Genomic DNA, 13,815 nt, shown 5'->3' on the forward strand with positions numbered 1-13,815 from the left:
GTTTTCAGTTATTTCTATTGTCTTTGGGGGTCTCCCTCGGTGTTGTTATTCCAATTAGGTATATTTTCCATACCCCCGTCGTGCTCGTGAGTCAAGGAGTCCGTTTCAATTATTTGTAACCCTCCAGTGGGTAGAGCGCTGCGCAGTTGTTGTGCAGTACTTGAGTTGCATCAATTAGACACGGAGCTTCCCCGGGTCAGTTTGCCTTGGAAACTGACGCCAGAACCAATACCGAGGTGAGGTCCTCGGCGGCACCAATCTCCCTTCTTCGGTTTTGCCGACTTCACACGTGCTGGTTCAATGCGGGAGATTGCCGGCGCTCTTGTGGTGGTGTTAAGCCTTCGGTTGAACCAAGCCGATATATATTCTCCAGAGTGTTAGTTTCCACGGGGAAAAAAACCTTTGGCCACACCAGGAAGCTTCGTTAAAATTGCCTTTATTAAGATGAGACAAGCGGCTTGCGGCTCAGTCCTTGACATGTTTCGTTCCGCCTGGAACTTTTTCAAAAGGTAAGCCTCGCTCTATGTCACTCCCCAGTCCAATGTTTTTTATGCAATTCATTTGCCTCCAATGGCATTTATTTGTGGAATCACTTCCTGTTTGAGATGCATTTTGGGACTTGTGGTCGTGTCTTACTCCGTGACCCCTTGATTCACAGTCCGAGTTTTCAGTTATTTCTATTGTCTTTGGGGGTCTCCCTCGGTGTTGTTATTCCAATTAGGTATATTTTCCATACCCCCGTCGTGCTCGTGAGTCAAGGAGTCCGTTTCAATTATTTGTAACCCTCCAGTGGGTAGAGCGCTGCGCAGTTGTTGTGCAGTACTTGAGTTGCATCAATTAGACACGGAGCTTCCCCGGGTCAGTTTGCCTTGGAAACTGACGCCAGAACCAATACCGAGGTGAGGTCCTCGGCGGCACCAATCTCCCTTCTTCGGTTTTGCCGACTTCACACGTGCTGGTTCAATGCGGGAGATTGCCGGCGCTCTTGTGGTGGTGTTAAGCCTTCGGTTGAACCAAGCCGATATATATTCTCCAGAGTGTATATATATATATATATATATATTCACTGACAAAAACATGGGTTATAGACCATATATAGTTAGGAATTAGCATTTACAAAACCTTATTTTACTCACACAAAACCATTGAAATTTCATATAAAGTTAGTTGCACTAACTATATATCGCGCACCCGCAATCCACTGCTGATCATGTCACATATTACATCATTCATGATATGATCAGTGACATCACTGATGACATCACTGATGACATCCGTTTGACCTGAAGACATGTCCTGCGGTGCCCTGGTCCGACCATCACATATACCTGCGCCAGGAGACGGCGTGGGGTGCACTAGAAGGGAGAGGTGGCGCGAACGAGCCTCCCCCACCTCCCCAGGTGGAGGTTTCTCAGCTACACCCCAGCGCTTCACTCGACCAGCTGACTTGCGCCCGCTCTTGCGACACAGTGCCTCGCTCGGCCAGCTGAATTGCGCCTGCTCTTGCTATTACAACGTCTCACCCGCCATCCAACGGAATTGCACCCAATCTTGCGGTACAGCGACAGGCGGCTGCTACGGAGCTCACGAAATGGCGGTCGGCTCCACAGACTTGGGCCTGGCCTGCAAAGATGGCTCTGGGCAACCGTGGAACTCGGACGCTTGACTGCTAAGGCATGGGCCCCATTCCCAAAAGAGTCCCCTCAGCCATGAAGATTCTACAACAGTCACCGGGACCCCCGACTCCCGTAGACTTGCGGTTGGGAGCGACTGCCATGATTGCTCGCGGAATGGCCACGACGTAGCCACGAGATGGTGGTGCTCTCATGCTGACGCCAGGTCAGTCTGAAACATCCAGAAACACTGTAGACTACCAATTTGATCAATTTCGGTGGAGCCCCAACGTGACCCGGTCGAGAAGAACTTGCCCTCCCCTCTTTGACTGATGGTTCTTGTTGCCTGTCCCTTCTGTTGTCATTTAACAGAACTTTTTTGACTACTGAAAGGGGTTGTGTTCCGACCGGTGGTTGGTGGAGACATTTTGACTATATTCTGGACCTGCGTTGTCGCGTAATGCGTCATATGACGCGCCGCGTTAGCGCACCCGGAAGTGCTCCGGTGCGCGAGGCGCAGCTTCCCGGAAGCGATCCAGAGCGCGGCGCGCGGCGCGCGGCGCGTAACGTAAGCATAACAGGTCATGTGACTTGTTAATAAAACTTTTCATTGGTTCATTTTACTTTTGTTATTCTAATGATGAAAGGCTTGGTCATATGACCTAAAAATAACACTTTTCATTGCTTTCGAATATTTTTTTTTCCCAAATGATGAAAGCCCCACCTTTTTTTTTCTCACTCTGACTTGTAAAGCAAAGGACCCAGATGCATTTACAGTTTATCACTAACAATGTTCCAGGCTAATGTATTTTCCCGGGAAATTTACAACTGTCCTGCAAGTAAAATATTCCTATTTCGAGAAAAAGGGCATTTCTTCGTCCCATGAGGGAGCCGTTGAACAAAAGAGGCTCGGCCTGCTGTCTTAGTCGCTGATAGGCATGAATATCGGATTCTTATCGATCACTTTATGTTGCAGGAGTAGAAAACACAACAGCCCTTGACCATTTATCTTTACTGCGTTCCTGCGTATTATACCTTTTAACCGCCATGTAATCGGGCTGCTTTATTTCACTTGCCTTTTACTGATTCGAAAACAGTGGCTATTATTCAAAACTTTACCAATCTAGGTACTACTACCATGTTTTGTTTTAAAAACCTTTATTGTGAAAATGTCAGTATACAAATACGGGCCTATAACCACGTGGGCCAGCCACGGAGCAAACTGGAATCGTATATGATGAGGGGACATTTACACTGTAGAAGAACGTAACGGGCGGGCCATTAGGTTGCAAGAACTAAGGTGTCTAACAGTTGCGGAATCGGTGGACGTACATTTTATAATTAAAGTACGACAGGGCCAGTTACAATAAAATTATCTAGATATACATTTGCGGGCAAGTACCATGGGTGACGTTAATTCGAACTTTCAATAGTACAGTAATCAATAACACATCAGAACTTAATATCAATAGGGATGTCCAAATGTTTAATCAGTACTCGTCCCCGCCCGCCATGTGCTTCAAAACTGCATATGTATCTCGTGATATCAAGGTTGGGCAACCAGTTCACAACAAGGAGTTACGAGTCCCATTTATACCGGCGCCATTTTGGGCGAGGCCGGGCAGGTCCAAGATATAGTCAAAATGTCTCCACCAACCAGCGGTCGGACCAGAACCCCTTTCGGCAGTCCAAAAGGTTCCGTTAAATGACAACAGAAGAGATAGGCAACAAGAACAATCAGTCAAAAGAGGGGACGCTTTCCTGAATGGGGCCCATGCCCTAGCAGGCAAGCGTCCGAGTTCCAAGGTGTCCCAGGGCCATTTTAGTGGACCAGGCCCAAATCCAAAGAGCAGGCTGCCATTTTGAGAGTCCTGTTGCAGCCGGCTATCGCTGCACCGCAAGAGTGGGCGCAATTCAGCTGGATGGTGGGCGAGACGCTGTAGCCGCAAGAGCGGGCGCAACTCAGCTGGATGGCGGGTGAGGCACTGTACCGCAAGAGCGGGCGGAACTCAGCTGGATGGGGGGTGAGGCACTGTGCCGCAAGAGCGGGCGGAACTCTGCTGGACGGCGAGGGAAACGCTAAGGGGCGCCCCACTGCAGATGAGGTGCCTCCACCTGGGGAGGCGGGAGAGGCCCATTTGCGCCGCCTCCCCCCCCCCCCGGGCACCCCACGCCGTCTTTCGGCGCAGCATTGTAGGATGGCCACACCAGTGCGGCAACTTGCTGGACACCACCTCGGTGCCATCTGGATCTCGGCGCGTTGTGCTGCCTTCGGCCTATTCGCACATCGGTCCGCTACTGACGCCGCCTCACAGGCCAACGGATTTTGTAGGCTTTTTATAGCCCAAGCCCAAATGATGAAAGCCCCACCTTTTTCTTTCTCACTCGGCAATCCAAAAAGGTTCCGTTAGATGACAACAGAGGGGACAGGCAACAAGAACCATCAGTCAAAAGAGGAGAGGGCAAGTTCTTCCCTACCGGGTCACGCTGGGGCTCCACTGGAAGTCATCGAATTGATAGTCTACAGTGTTTCTGGATGTTTCAGACTGAAGCTGGCGTCAGCATGAGAGCACCACCATCTCGTAGCTCCGTCGTGGCCATTCCGCAAGCAATCATGGCAGCCGCTCCCCACCGGAAGCCTGCGGGAGTCGGGGGCCCCAATGACTTTTGCAGAATCTTCAAGGCTGAGGGGACGCTTTCGAGAATGGGGCCCAAGCCCTAGCAGGCAAATGTCAGAGTTCAAATGTGCCCCAGGGCCTTTTTAGTGGACCAGGCCCAAATCCGAAGAGCCGGCCGCCATTTTAAGAGTCCTGTGGCAGCCGCCTATCGCTGCACCGCAAGAGTGGGCGCAATTCAACTGGATGGTGGGCGAGACGCTGTAGCCGCAAGAGCGCGCGCAATTCAACTGGATGATGGGTGAGACGCTGTAGTCGCAAGAGCGGGCGCAACTCAGCTGAATGGCGGATGAGGCACAGTGCAGCAAAAGCGGGCGGTAAACAGCTGAATGGTGACTGAAACGCTAAAGGGGCGCCCCACTGCAGCAGAGGAGCCTCCACCTGGGGAGGCGGGGGAGGCCCGTTCGCGCCGCCTCCCCCCCCCCCCCCCCGGGCGCCCCACACCATTTTTCGGCGCAGCATTGTAGGATGCCAAGACCAGTGCGGCAACTTACTGGACATCACCTGGGTGCCGTCCGGATCTCGGCGCGTTGTGCTGCCTTCGGCCTATTCGCACAACGGACCGCTACTGACGCCACCTCACAGGCAGACGGATTTTGCCGACTAAAAGACAGACCAAAGTAGCCCATTGTTGCTTTGTTGAATTTTTTTTTTTTAATGTGTTTACTTTGTTGGAGCGTTGTATATATTTATAAGTTATTAAAGTGTTATAATCCTACTACTTTGTTGGAGTGCTATATATTTTTAATGTGACACATAATTGTGAAGACTTTGATGTACAAAAAGGCATCCCTGGAATCTTCCGCTTCAGGCTCGGTCCCACACACCCTCACAGTGAGAATCCCCTCCCCAATCACAATACAGGATCGTTATCAGATAGTAGGAACGCGTGTGGTGTGACAGATCTCATGGGGTGGGGGCCTTGATCTACTGTAACTCCTTTGAAGAGGGGTGATTCTTTACAGTTGGGGCCATAAACTACATCCGCAGGGCTAGGTGATAGCCTGGGACCGGCCTGGACAATCAGACACAGAGGAAGAGGAGTGTCAGAGGGTGCGGTAGTGAATAGGGTGAAAGGGAGGTGTCGGGCGGGCACAGGGTATGATTCTCAGGGAAGAGCAGCGCAGATGGGGGAGGTTTATGGCCCATGCATGAGAGAGAGAGCGGGGGTGACCAGTGCGTGGGGGAGATGCTTGCGAGGGTGGGGAGCCATGCTGAGGATCGGCAGCGTGCAGATAGTGGGTCTGGTCAAGGCATCTAAAATGGCTGCCGTGCACGACAAAAGTGTGGCATTGGAAAAAAGGCAAGATGGCGCAGACAATGTTTATCAATACGGATTAATTTATAACAATTATTTTTAACAATATATTTACTCGCAGTGACAAAATGACGGTCAACACTTCCTGATTTCCTTCGAATCGAACGTTAACAGACGTCACGCAGCAAAAAAAAATAAAAAACGCTCACGCGCAGCCTCTGAAAGACATGTATCAACATATATGAGCATCCTCAGCCACCCTCAGAAAACATAGGGGGTCAGGCTACGTCTCCCGTACCCCCTTATACCCATTTCTCACACTGTTTTTCCTCCATCTTGTAATTTAATTGAAACGAAACACAAAATGGCGAATTCCCGTTTCGCGACCCGGTTCACTACCCGGTTCGTGAACCGGAAAGCGCTTCTACCGCGAAAAATGAAATTTTTTTTATTTGCCCCACGGGACCCTTTAATAACCCCACATCATTCCTAGGGGGTCAAGAAGGGTCTACCTTGCCCCCTGTCATTAAATTCCCCCTTCGTTTTTCTCCTCCTCTTGTCTCTCGATCCTACCGAGAGACAAGATGGCGGCCGTTCCGGACTGTTTAGAATGTTGGCAGACACCGGAGAGCCAATCAGCTTCGCTTCGCAAAGTTCCGTTACGCGAAAAGTACGCGAACCGGAGCGCTAACCGGGACGCTGTCACAGATATATCTGTTTTTTAAAACGTTAATTTCTCAAAATCCACTGGAGCACATATATTGAGACCTAACAAAGGCACATCGGGCTAACAGTCCCTACAATTTTGCCAAGTTTCGTGCAAATCCATTCAGCCGTTCGAGCTAAAAGTGAGGCCAAACGCCCTATGGAAAAATGAATGGGAAAAACGCCCCCCCTTGACGAAACCCCCCCAAATTTCCAGGGGCTGCTCAGAGACAAAATGTGCCATTTTCCTGAAAATTTCAGCCGATTCCGTCCACAAACGCCAAAGTTATTAGACATAGAATTTTCAAAAGTCCCATAGAGAAAAAATCCTAACTATATATACCTACTGGCGACCGCCAATAGGTAATATATATATATATATATATATATATATATATATATATATATATATATATATATATATATATATATATTCTCTTGCTCTACTTTAGAAATTGTTTCTTCTAAAGAACTGCACTCGTGCAATTGACACTGAGGAAGGCGTAAGCTGAAACGCGTTTGTCAATAACTGTGAATAAATCCTTGGTGTGAGCACCGCCAAACCTTTGGTCCCACGAGTGCAGTTCTTTAGAAGAAACAATTTCTAAAGTAGAGCAAGAGTGTTAATTGCGGGTACCCATTACCGCAACCTGCACCCACCCACGAGTGCCCTGATTTCCAGTGGGACAGGGAGCGTGATTCAAAGACGGGCACCGCTGCAAAAACCCAATCGCGTGACCGCTAACCAGCGAACCGGAGGCAGCAGTCGAGCTGGGGAGGACTGGAAGGACGAGACGGAATCTGCAAACCTCACGGTGAGAGCGCGAGCCCGGATCTATACGAGCAAGGGCGTAGTGGCAGCAGGGCGACAGTGGTTTACCAAACGGGTGCTCACACCACTTCACAAAGATATCAGCGTAAATCCATGACAGGATATGTATTGTGAGGACACGCGCAGGGATGCAGCGAAGGGAATTTTTAAAAAACAAGAGGCTGCAACAGCAAGCTCCAGCACAAGCGCAGCACCCCAGCCACCAAAAACCAAACTTAACGAGCTCTTGGTGAAACTTGAAAGATTACACGAGAGAGAAATACGGAAGTGGTGGGAGGCTACTAGCCTCCAGAGCTATATTGACGACAAAAGAGTACCAAGGGGCTTAAGAGTGTACACCATCCCTTCCTATGAGAACCCGGATCCCCAACTCCTAACAGATTGGGCTGAACATACCGCACATTATTGCGAAGGAACTCTGGCAATATTAGTGAAATACGCGTGGAGTGACCGCGGAAAAACTCTGGCAGAGATAGAGTCACTGGAACAGGAACTGCTAAAGGAGGAAAAGCCTGAGAGATTAGCGACTCTAAAGGATCAACTTAAGGTCCGCCTGAACAAATACGAGGAAAAGATCAAAAGTCGAAAACAGGAGAAATATATAAGAGACGAAAACGACTACCTGTCCGGCAGAATTTTAACGTATGCCAAGAAATACGACGCGCCAAGGAAAGAAGTTGATCGAAAAAGAGCACAAGGCAAAACCTCCCCACTGAACACGTCGGAATCGGAAGTTACCGACAGTGAGACGGTGGACGAACAGAGAAGGAGACCCACAGCCGGGAAACAAAGAGGAGGACGGACACCTACCCCTCCTCCTTTTCACGACGAATGTACAGTAATCCGCCAGTCATGGCTACGAGGCGGCAAGAACAAGCCTCCGGAAAACGAGGCAGGAGAAGAACGAGAAGAGCAGGAGGAGGCAGGAAGAGGAAGGGCCCAGAGATGGAGGAGCAGAAGAAAGCCCAACAAGAGATGAACACCACTCAAGTAGACGACCTCACTGTGGTTAACCTGTCGGAGAGACAGTTAACTGAAGCTGAACAGAATTTGCTGAGTAGGGGCTTAAGCTTCTGCCCCAACAACAAAAGTGAATATACACAGATGAGGATTGACCTACATGCGTTTATAAGGAAACTCAAGCTACATAAGTATCACCAACTCAGAATAAATACGAAAGGATCTAAAAGTGTGCGGAAAAGACTAACTGCTACCGACATCCTATCCTGCGAAGACTTAAGAGGGATAGAGAACTTGGAAAACCTAAGAATGGAAAGAGAGACACAACCATCACAGGAGAATTCTATGATTAATAGAGCTGCAGATAATGAAATCGAACAGGAGAGAGAGGAAAGTGATTTCAAGCTAAAGTCCACATTTTGTCCAGTAATGCCGTGGGACGCAATAGATGCATTTTCCGAAACGGTCCTGAATGATCTGGTGTCTCTAAGAGGAAAACGAGAAACGTCACACACCAAAGACAACGTCACCCCACAGGAAAGAGAAGCTTTACGCAACCTAGAAAAGGATGAAAACACAATAATAAAGCCCTCGGACAAAGGGGGGAATGTTGTGTTACTAACAAGGGAATACTACCAAAAAGAGGCATTGAGACAATTATCGGACACAAAATACTACCAAAAAACAGATGACAAACAATACAAAGAGGGCATAAGAAGGTATGATGAACTGGTTAACAAATGGTATAAGAAATCCATGCTGGGGAGTGAAGAAAATATGTATTTGAGAAGTAACAACCCCACCATCCCGACTTTCTACCACTTACCTAAGCTCCACAAAAATGCAAGGGAGCCCCCAGGAAGGCCCATAGTGTCATCAATGAATGGACTAACAGAAAATATGTCTAAATTCATAGACAGTTTCCTATTCCCTCTGGTGACGCAGCTCAAGTCACATGTAAAGGACACCAAAGATTTTTTAACGAAAATATCTGATGTAACATGGGACTCCACTTATCTGATGGTTGTGTTAGACATAACCAGTCTTTACACTAACATCAGACATGATCTAGGCGTGATAGCAGTGGAGCATTTTCTAAACAAAAGACCTGCCAGATTCGCTCTTCATAATCGTATGTTGCTGGAATTTATAGAGTTCTGTCTTACAAGCAACATTTTTCTGTTTAATGACCAACTCTACACACAGGTCTCCGGGACCGCGATGGGCACCTGCTTTGCCCCCAGCTACGCGAACCTGTTCGTCGGCTGGTGGGAGGAGCGGGTGCCCATGGTCCTTCAGACTGAGGAACAGGGAACACAGAGAGTGATAAAATGGCTAAGGTATATTGATGACCTCTTCATCGTGTGGCAAGGGACGATGGAGGGGGCACAGCAGTACATCATAATGCTGAATGACAACAACTGTAACCTACACTTCTCAGGAACAATAAGTGCAACAACCACTGAGTACCTGGACTTGAGGGTAGTGGTAGATAACAACAGGTTACAAACATCACTATACCGCAAGCCGACGGCAGGCAATTCAATTCTGCGAGCCGACAGCAACCACCCAAAAAGGCTGATACAAAGCATCCCGTATGGAGAACTGCTCAGGATGAAAAGAAACAGCAGTAGAGAGCAGGACTTTGAAACAGCCGCAGCAGGTTGTATAGAAAGGTTCAGCAGAAGAGGGTATGATCCAATGTCTCTTGAGAAAACTTTGAAAAAAGTGAGAAAAATCAAAAGGGAAGAACTCCTAAAGCCAAAAGCCCCTAAAAGACAATCCAAAAATGAAGGCAAATTTCGCCTAATCACGCCATATACCAGCAACTCCATGGGATTCAGAAAAATCTTGCAAAAAAACTGGCACATTCTGGGAACTGATCCCATACTGAAAGAAGATATTCCAACCAAGCCCTTGATCACGTATCGAAAAGCGAGGTCACTGAAAGACTCTCTGGTGAGAAGCCACTTCAAAAAGGCAACATCTAGAACTGGCAAAATTGCTGAGCTGGGGGGTTTCTTCCCCTGCGGGAAATGCAAAGCCTGCACGGGATGTAAGAGGGTGCGAAAATATGACATCCCAGAGGCAGGAATATCTAAATCCATCAAGAAATTCTTAACCTGCAGTACCAACTACGCAGTGTATTGCCTCATCTGCCCGTGTGGGCTAAGATATATCGGAAGCACAATCCACCAACTAAAGATCAGGGTACTTGAACACCAAAGGGCAATAGAGAAAGCCGACCCAGCATACCCTGTTGCAAGACATTTTGATATGGTGCACCAACGAGACAGAACCAAATTGCAGTACTTTGGCTTAGACTTCGTACCTGAAAACCCAAGAGGAGGCGATAGATTAAGAACATTAAGACGCCTAGAATCGAGGTATATAATTGACCTTATGACCAAGGCACCAAGAGGATTGAACCATGGGGAAGAACTGGCGGTACATCTGGGAAAATAACTGAATAAAAGGGACATAATCAAACCCTGTCCAACTGATCCAAGAATATGACTGAGCCATGTTAAGTTTGAATTTAACTTTATGTAATTGTTTGTAATTATTGGGATCATGGATCCTTAGAATGGTGATGGGAAGCTGGGGCACTGTATATATCTTGCACTGAAGCTGGCCAAAAATAGCTCTTGCCAATACATGGCTTGATGGACTCTGGAAACTCAACCGGGCTTTATTTGAAGGCACCCGACATTTTCCCCGGATGTACAAATACGGGGAAACATGCCGATACACGGCTGTATTGACTTTGGTTTCCAAAGGGGGGTAATATGCACCTAATGTGAAGTGTATTTACATGTTCCAATATGGCGCGACCCAAAAACAGTAAAGTCCGTCAACCATGTCTATGATTGTTTATCGCTATATCCCGGGCCGGTTTCCACAATGCAATTGACACTGAGGAAGGCGTAAGCTGAAACGCGTTTGTCAATAACTGTGAATAAATCCTTGGTGTGAGCACCGCCAAACCTTTGGTCCCACGAGTGCAGTTCTTTAGAAGAAACAATTTCTAAAGTAGAGCAAGAGTGTTAATTGCGGGTACCCATTACCGCAACCTGCACCCGCCCACGAGTGCCCTGATTTCCAGTGGGACAGGGAGCGTGATATATATATATATATATATATATATATATATATATATAATACACACACACACACACACACACATATATACACACACTTGTATATGTGTATTTAAATATATGTGTGTGTACCTTTTTATTTATTTATTAAACTTTTATTTTTAAATATTAACATGTAACAATTTATTTTAGTAGTTCAAGGTTAAAAATAATAATTTTTAATTATTTTGCATTCCTGTTACGTTAAAATATTTAAAGAATAATACACTTTAATCATTTTCCCCTGATTTCCAGTCTAATCCCCACACTATACTTTTATTTGGGGCACTATGAAATGGCTAGACAAAAAAGTAGACACCTGCAGACACTGGAGCTGCTGCCGCACCAGCAAACAACAGTTCAGTTTAATCTGAGGCCGTAGTCATGAAATGTGTGGAGCATGCATATTGCAGAACAGAATTCTGCAAATATAGCAGCTTGATGTGAACTTTCTCCATCTTGCCTGTGTACCAGCTCAAAGCCAGTAACAGACCGTGTTTTGGACGAGTGGCAGGGCGGGGGTGAGGGGGCCATAGGGGTAAAGAATGGAGGGGAGGCAAAATAAAAAATTATTTAAAAAAAAGTTCTCTTCAGCCGACCGTTTCCCACGTCACGCTCCTCTGCTTCAGGTACATTCTTCTAGAATACCCTGCGGCCGATTCTGAAGCTGCTCTCACATGAGAGTAGCTTCAGGTTTGGCCTGAGTGCCCTGGATTGGCGCTCCAGGAAAGACTGGGAGTCTGTGCTTGCTCTCTCCAACCCAGCAATGCAGCTGGGGATGCAGAGAGGTTCACAGTGCATGATTACTTGACCGGCCTGAGGCGGGCAGCCAAACCATCATGCGCAGGGATGGGAGTTTACTACCACTCCCCTTAGTGCTGTCACTCCCCAGGCCCCGCCCCCAAGACTTGGCAGGAAAGGAGAAATAAAACGAGCATCATTTTTTTTCTCCTTTCCTGCTGTTTTTGGGAGGGTGGAGACGCTCCTCCGCCATAGCGGAGGAGCCGTCGCTGCTCAAAGCTGTCCTGATGGTAATTCTTACATGATTTGCCGAAGCAAAACACATAAGTGCTCATTACCATAAAATACCAATGTTTGTGTGTCTGCCTATTTTTGTAGTTTTAGCGTGGACCCCCTTATCTTTCACCTGTGAGAAGAAGAACTCTAAGGAACATCTGTACGTTTTCTTCACTCACAAAGGTTACAGTTTCCTTCGAGGGTATAGGGTAATATTAGGTTTCACATCACAAATTAACAGCTGTTGTAGGATCTTTGAAAAAATTGACTTTGTTCTAAATTGCATCTTATGCACATTATGGAGCGTGGTAGGCACCACGTGATTTATAACTCATCTTTTGTAGAATTAGCAATAATGTTGTGAATACTCCTTGTTTATGTGTGTCTGCCATTACATTGTCTTTCTATTTTGTTTCCCTTCAATATCTTCTAAGATATTGACGAGTGTGCTGATGCATCACACCAGTGCCATCACAGCTGCACCAACACCTTTGGCTCTTACAGATGCAGCTGCCGTCCAGGGTTTCTCCTCGAAGATGACGAAAAGACATGTAACGGTGAGTGTATACACTACCAGACATCACAACTCCTATAACCTAAACACAAAGAGGCTTGGATTTTGCTAAACGTTTGAAAATGGTCTCAGTAATTTTAAGGTGGTCTAAGTAACATCTCATCACACTTCTTATCCGCTGTGTTGGAGACCTTCATAGTGTGAGAGATTCAAGGCAGAGGGGCGAAGGGTGCAAGGCAGAGAGGAGTAGGGCAAAAGGCAGATAGGAGAAGGGTGCAAGGTAGAGGAGGGTGCAAGGCGGAGGGGAGAAGAGTGCAAGGGGAGGGGAGAAGGGTGCAACGGGGAGGGGGAGAAGGGTGCAAGGCAGAGGGGAGAAGGTTGCAAGGCAAAGAGGAGAAGGGTGCAAGGTAGAGAGTAGAAGGGTTCAAGGCAGAGGGGAGAAGGGTGCAGGGCAGAGGGGAGAATAGTGCAAGGGGGAGGGGAGAAGAGTGCAAGGCCGAGACGAGAAGGGTGCAAGGCCGAGACGAGAAGGGTGCAAGGCAAAGGGGAGAAGGGTGCAAGGCAGAGTGGAGAAGGGTGCAAGGCAGAGAGGAGAAGGGTGCAAGGTGGAGGGGAGAAGGGTGCAAGGCAGATGGGAGAAGGGTGCAAGGTAACGAAGGGTGCAAGGCGGAGAGGGAGAAGGGTGCAAGGCGGAGGGGAGAAGTGTGCAAGGCAGAGGGGAGAAGGGTGCAAAGAAGAGAGGAGAAGGGCAGAGAGGAGAAGGGTGCAAGGTAGACAAGGGTGCAAGGCGAAGGGGAGAAGGGTGCAAGGCAGAGGAGAGAAGGGTGCAATGGGGAGGGGGAGAAGGGTGGAAGGCCGAGGGGAGAAGTGTGCAAGGCAGAGAGGAAAGGGTGCAAGGCAGAGAGGAGATGGGTGCAAGGCGGAGGGGAGAAGGGTGCAAGGCGGAGTGGAGAAGGGTGCAAGGCAGAGGGGAGAAGGGTGCAAGGTAGAGAGGAGAAGGGTGCAAGACAGAGGGGAGAAGTTTGCAAGGGGGAGGGGAGAAGAGTGACAGGCAGAGGGGAGAAGGGTGCAAGGTAGAGAAGGGTGCAAGGTGGAGGGAGA

General features: G+C 48.0%; 1 protein-coding gene across 1 annotated transcript in view; it reads left to right on the forward strand.

Annotated features, from left to right (window-relative positions):
• LOC147697200 (uncharacterized) overlaps nucleotides 1-13,815 on the forward strand; it is an 80,059-nt gene that overhangs the window by 32,511 nt on the left and 33,733 nt on the right. The window contains exon 3 of the mRNA XM_086933309.1: nucleotides 12,635-12,757. Within this exon, the coding sequence (XP_086789435.1) occupies nucleotides 12,635-12,757 (123 nt within the window). The remainder of the gene's footprint in view (nucleotides 1-12,634; nucleotides 12,758-13,815) is intronic.

This window comes from Lissotriton vulgaris, chromosome 8 (genome assembly GCF_964263255.1).
Source record: "Lissotriton vulgaris chromosome 8, aLisVul1.2, whole genome shotgun sequence".
NCBI lineage: Eukaryota > Metazoa > Chordata > Amphibia > Caudata > Salamandridae > Lissotriton > Lissotriton vulgaris.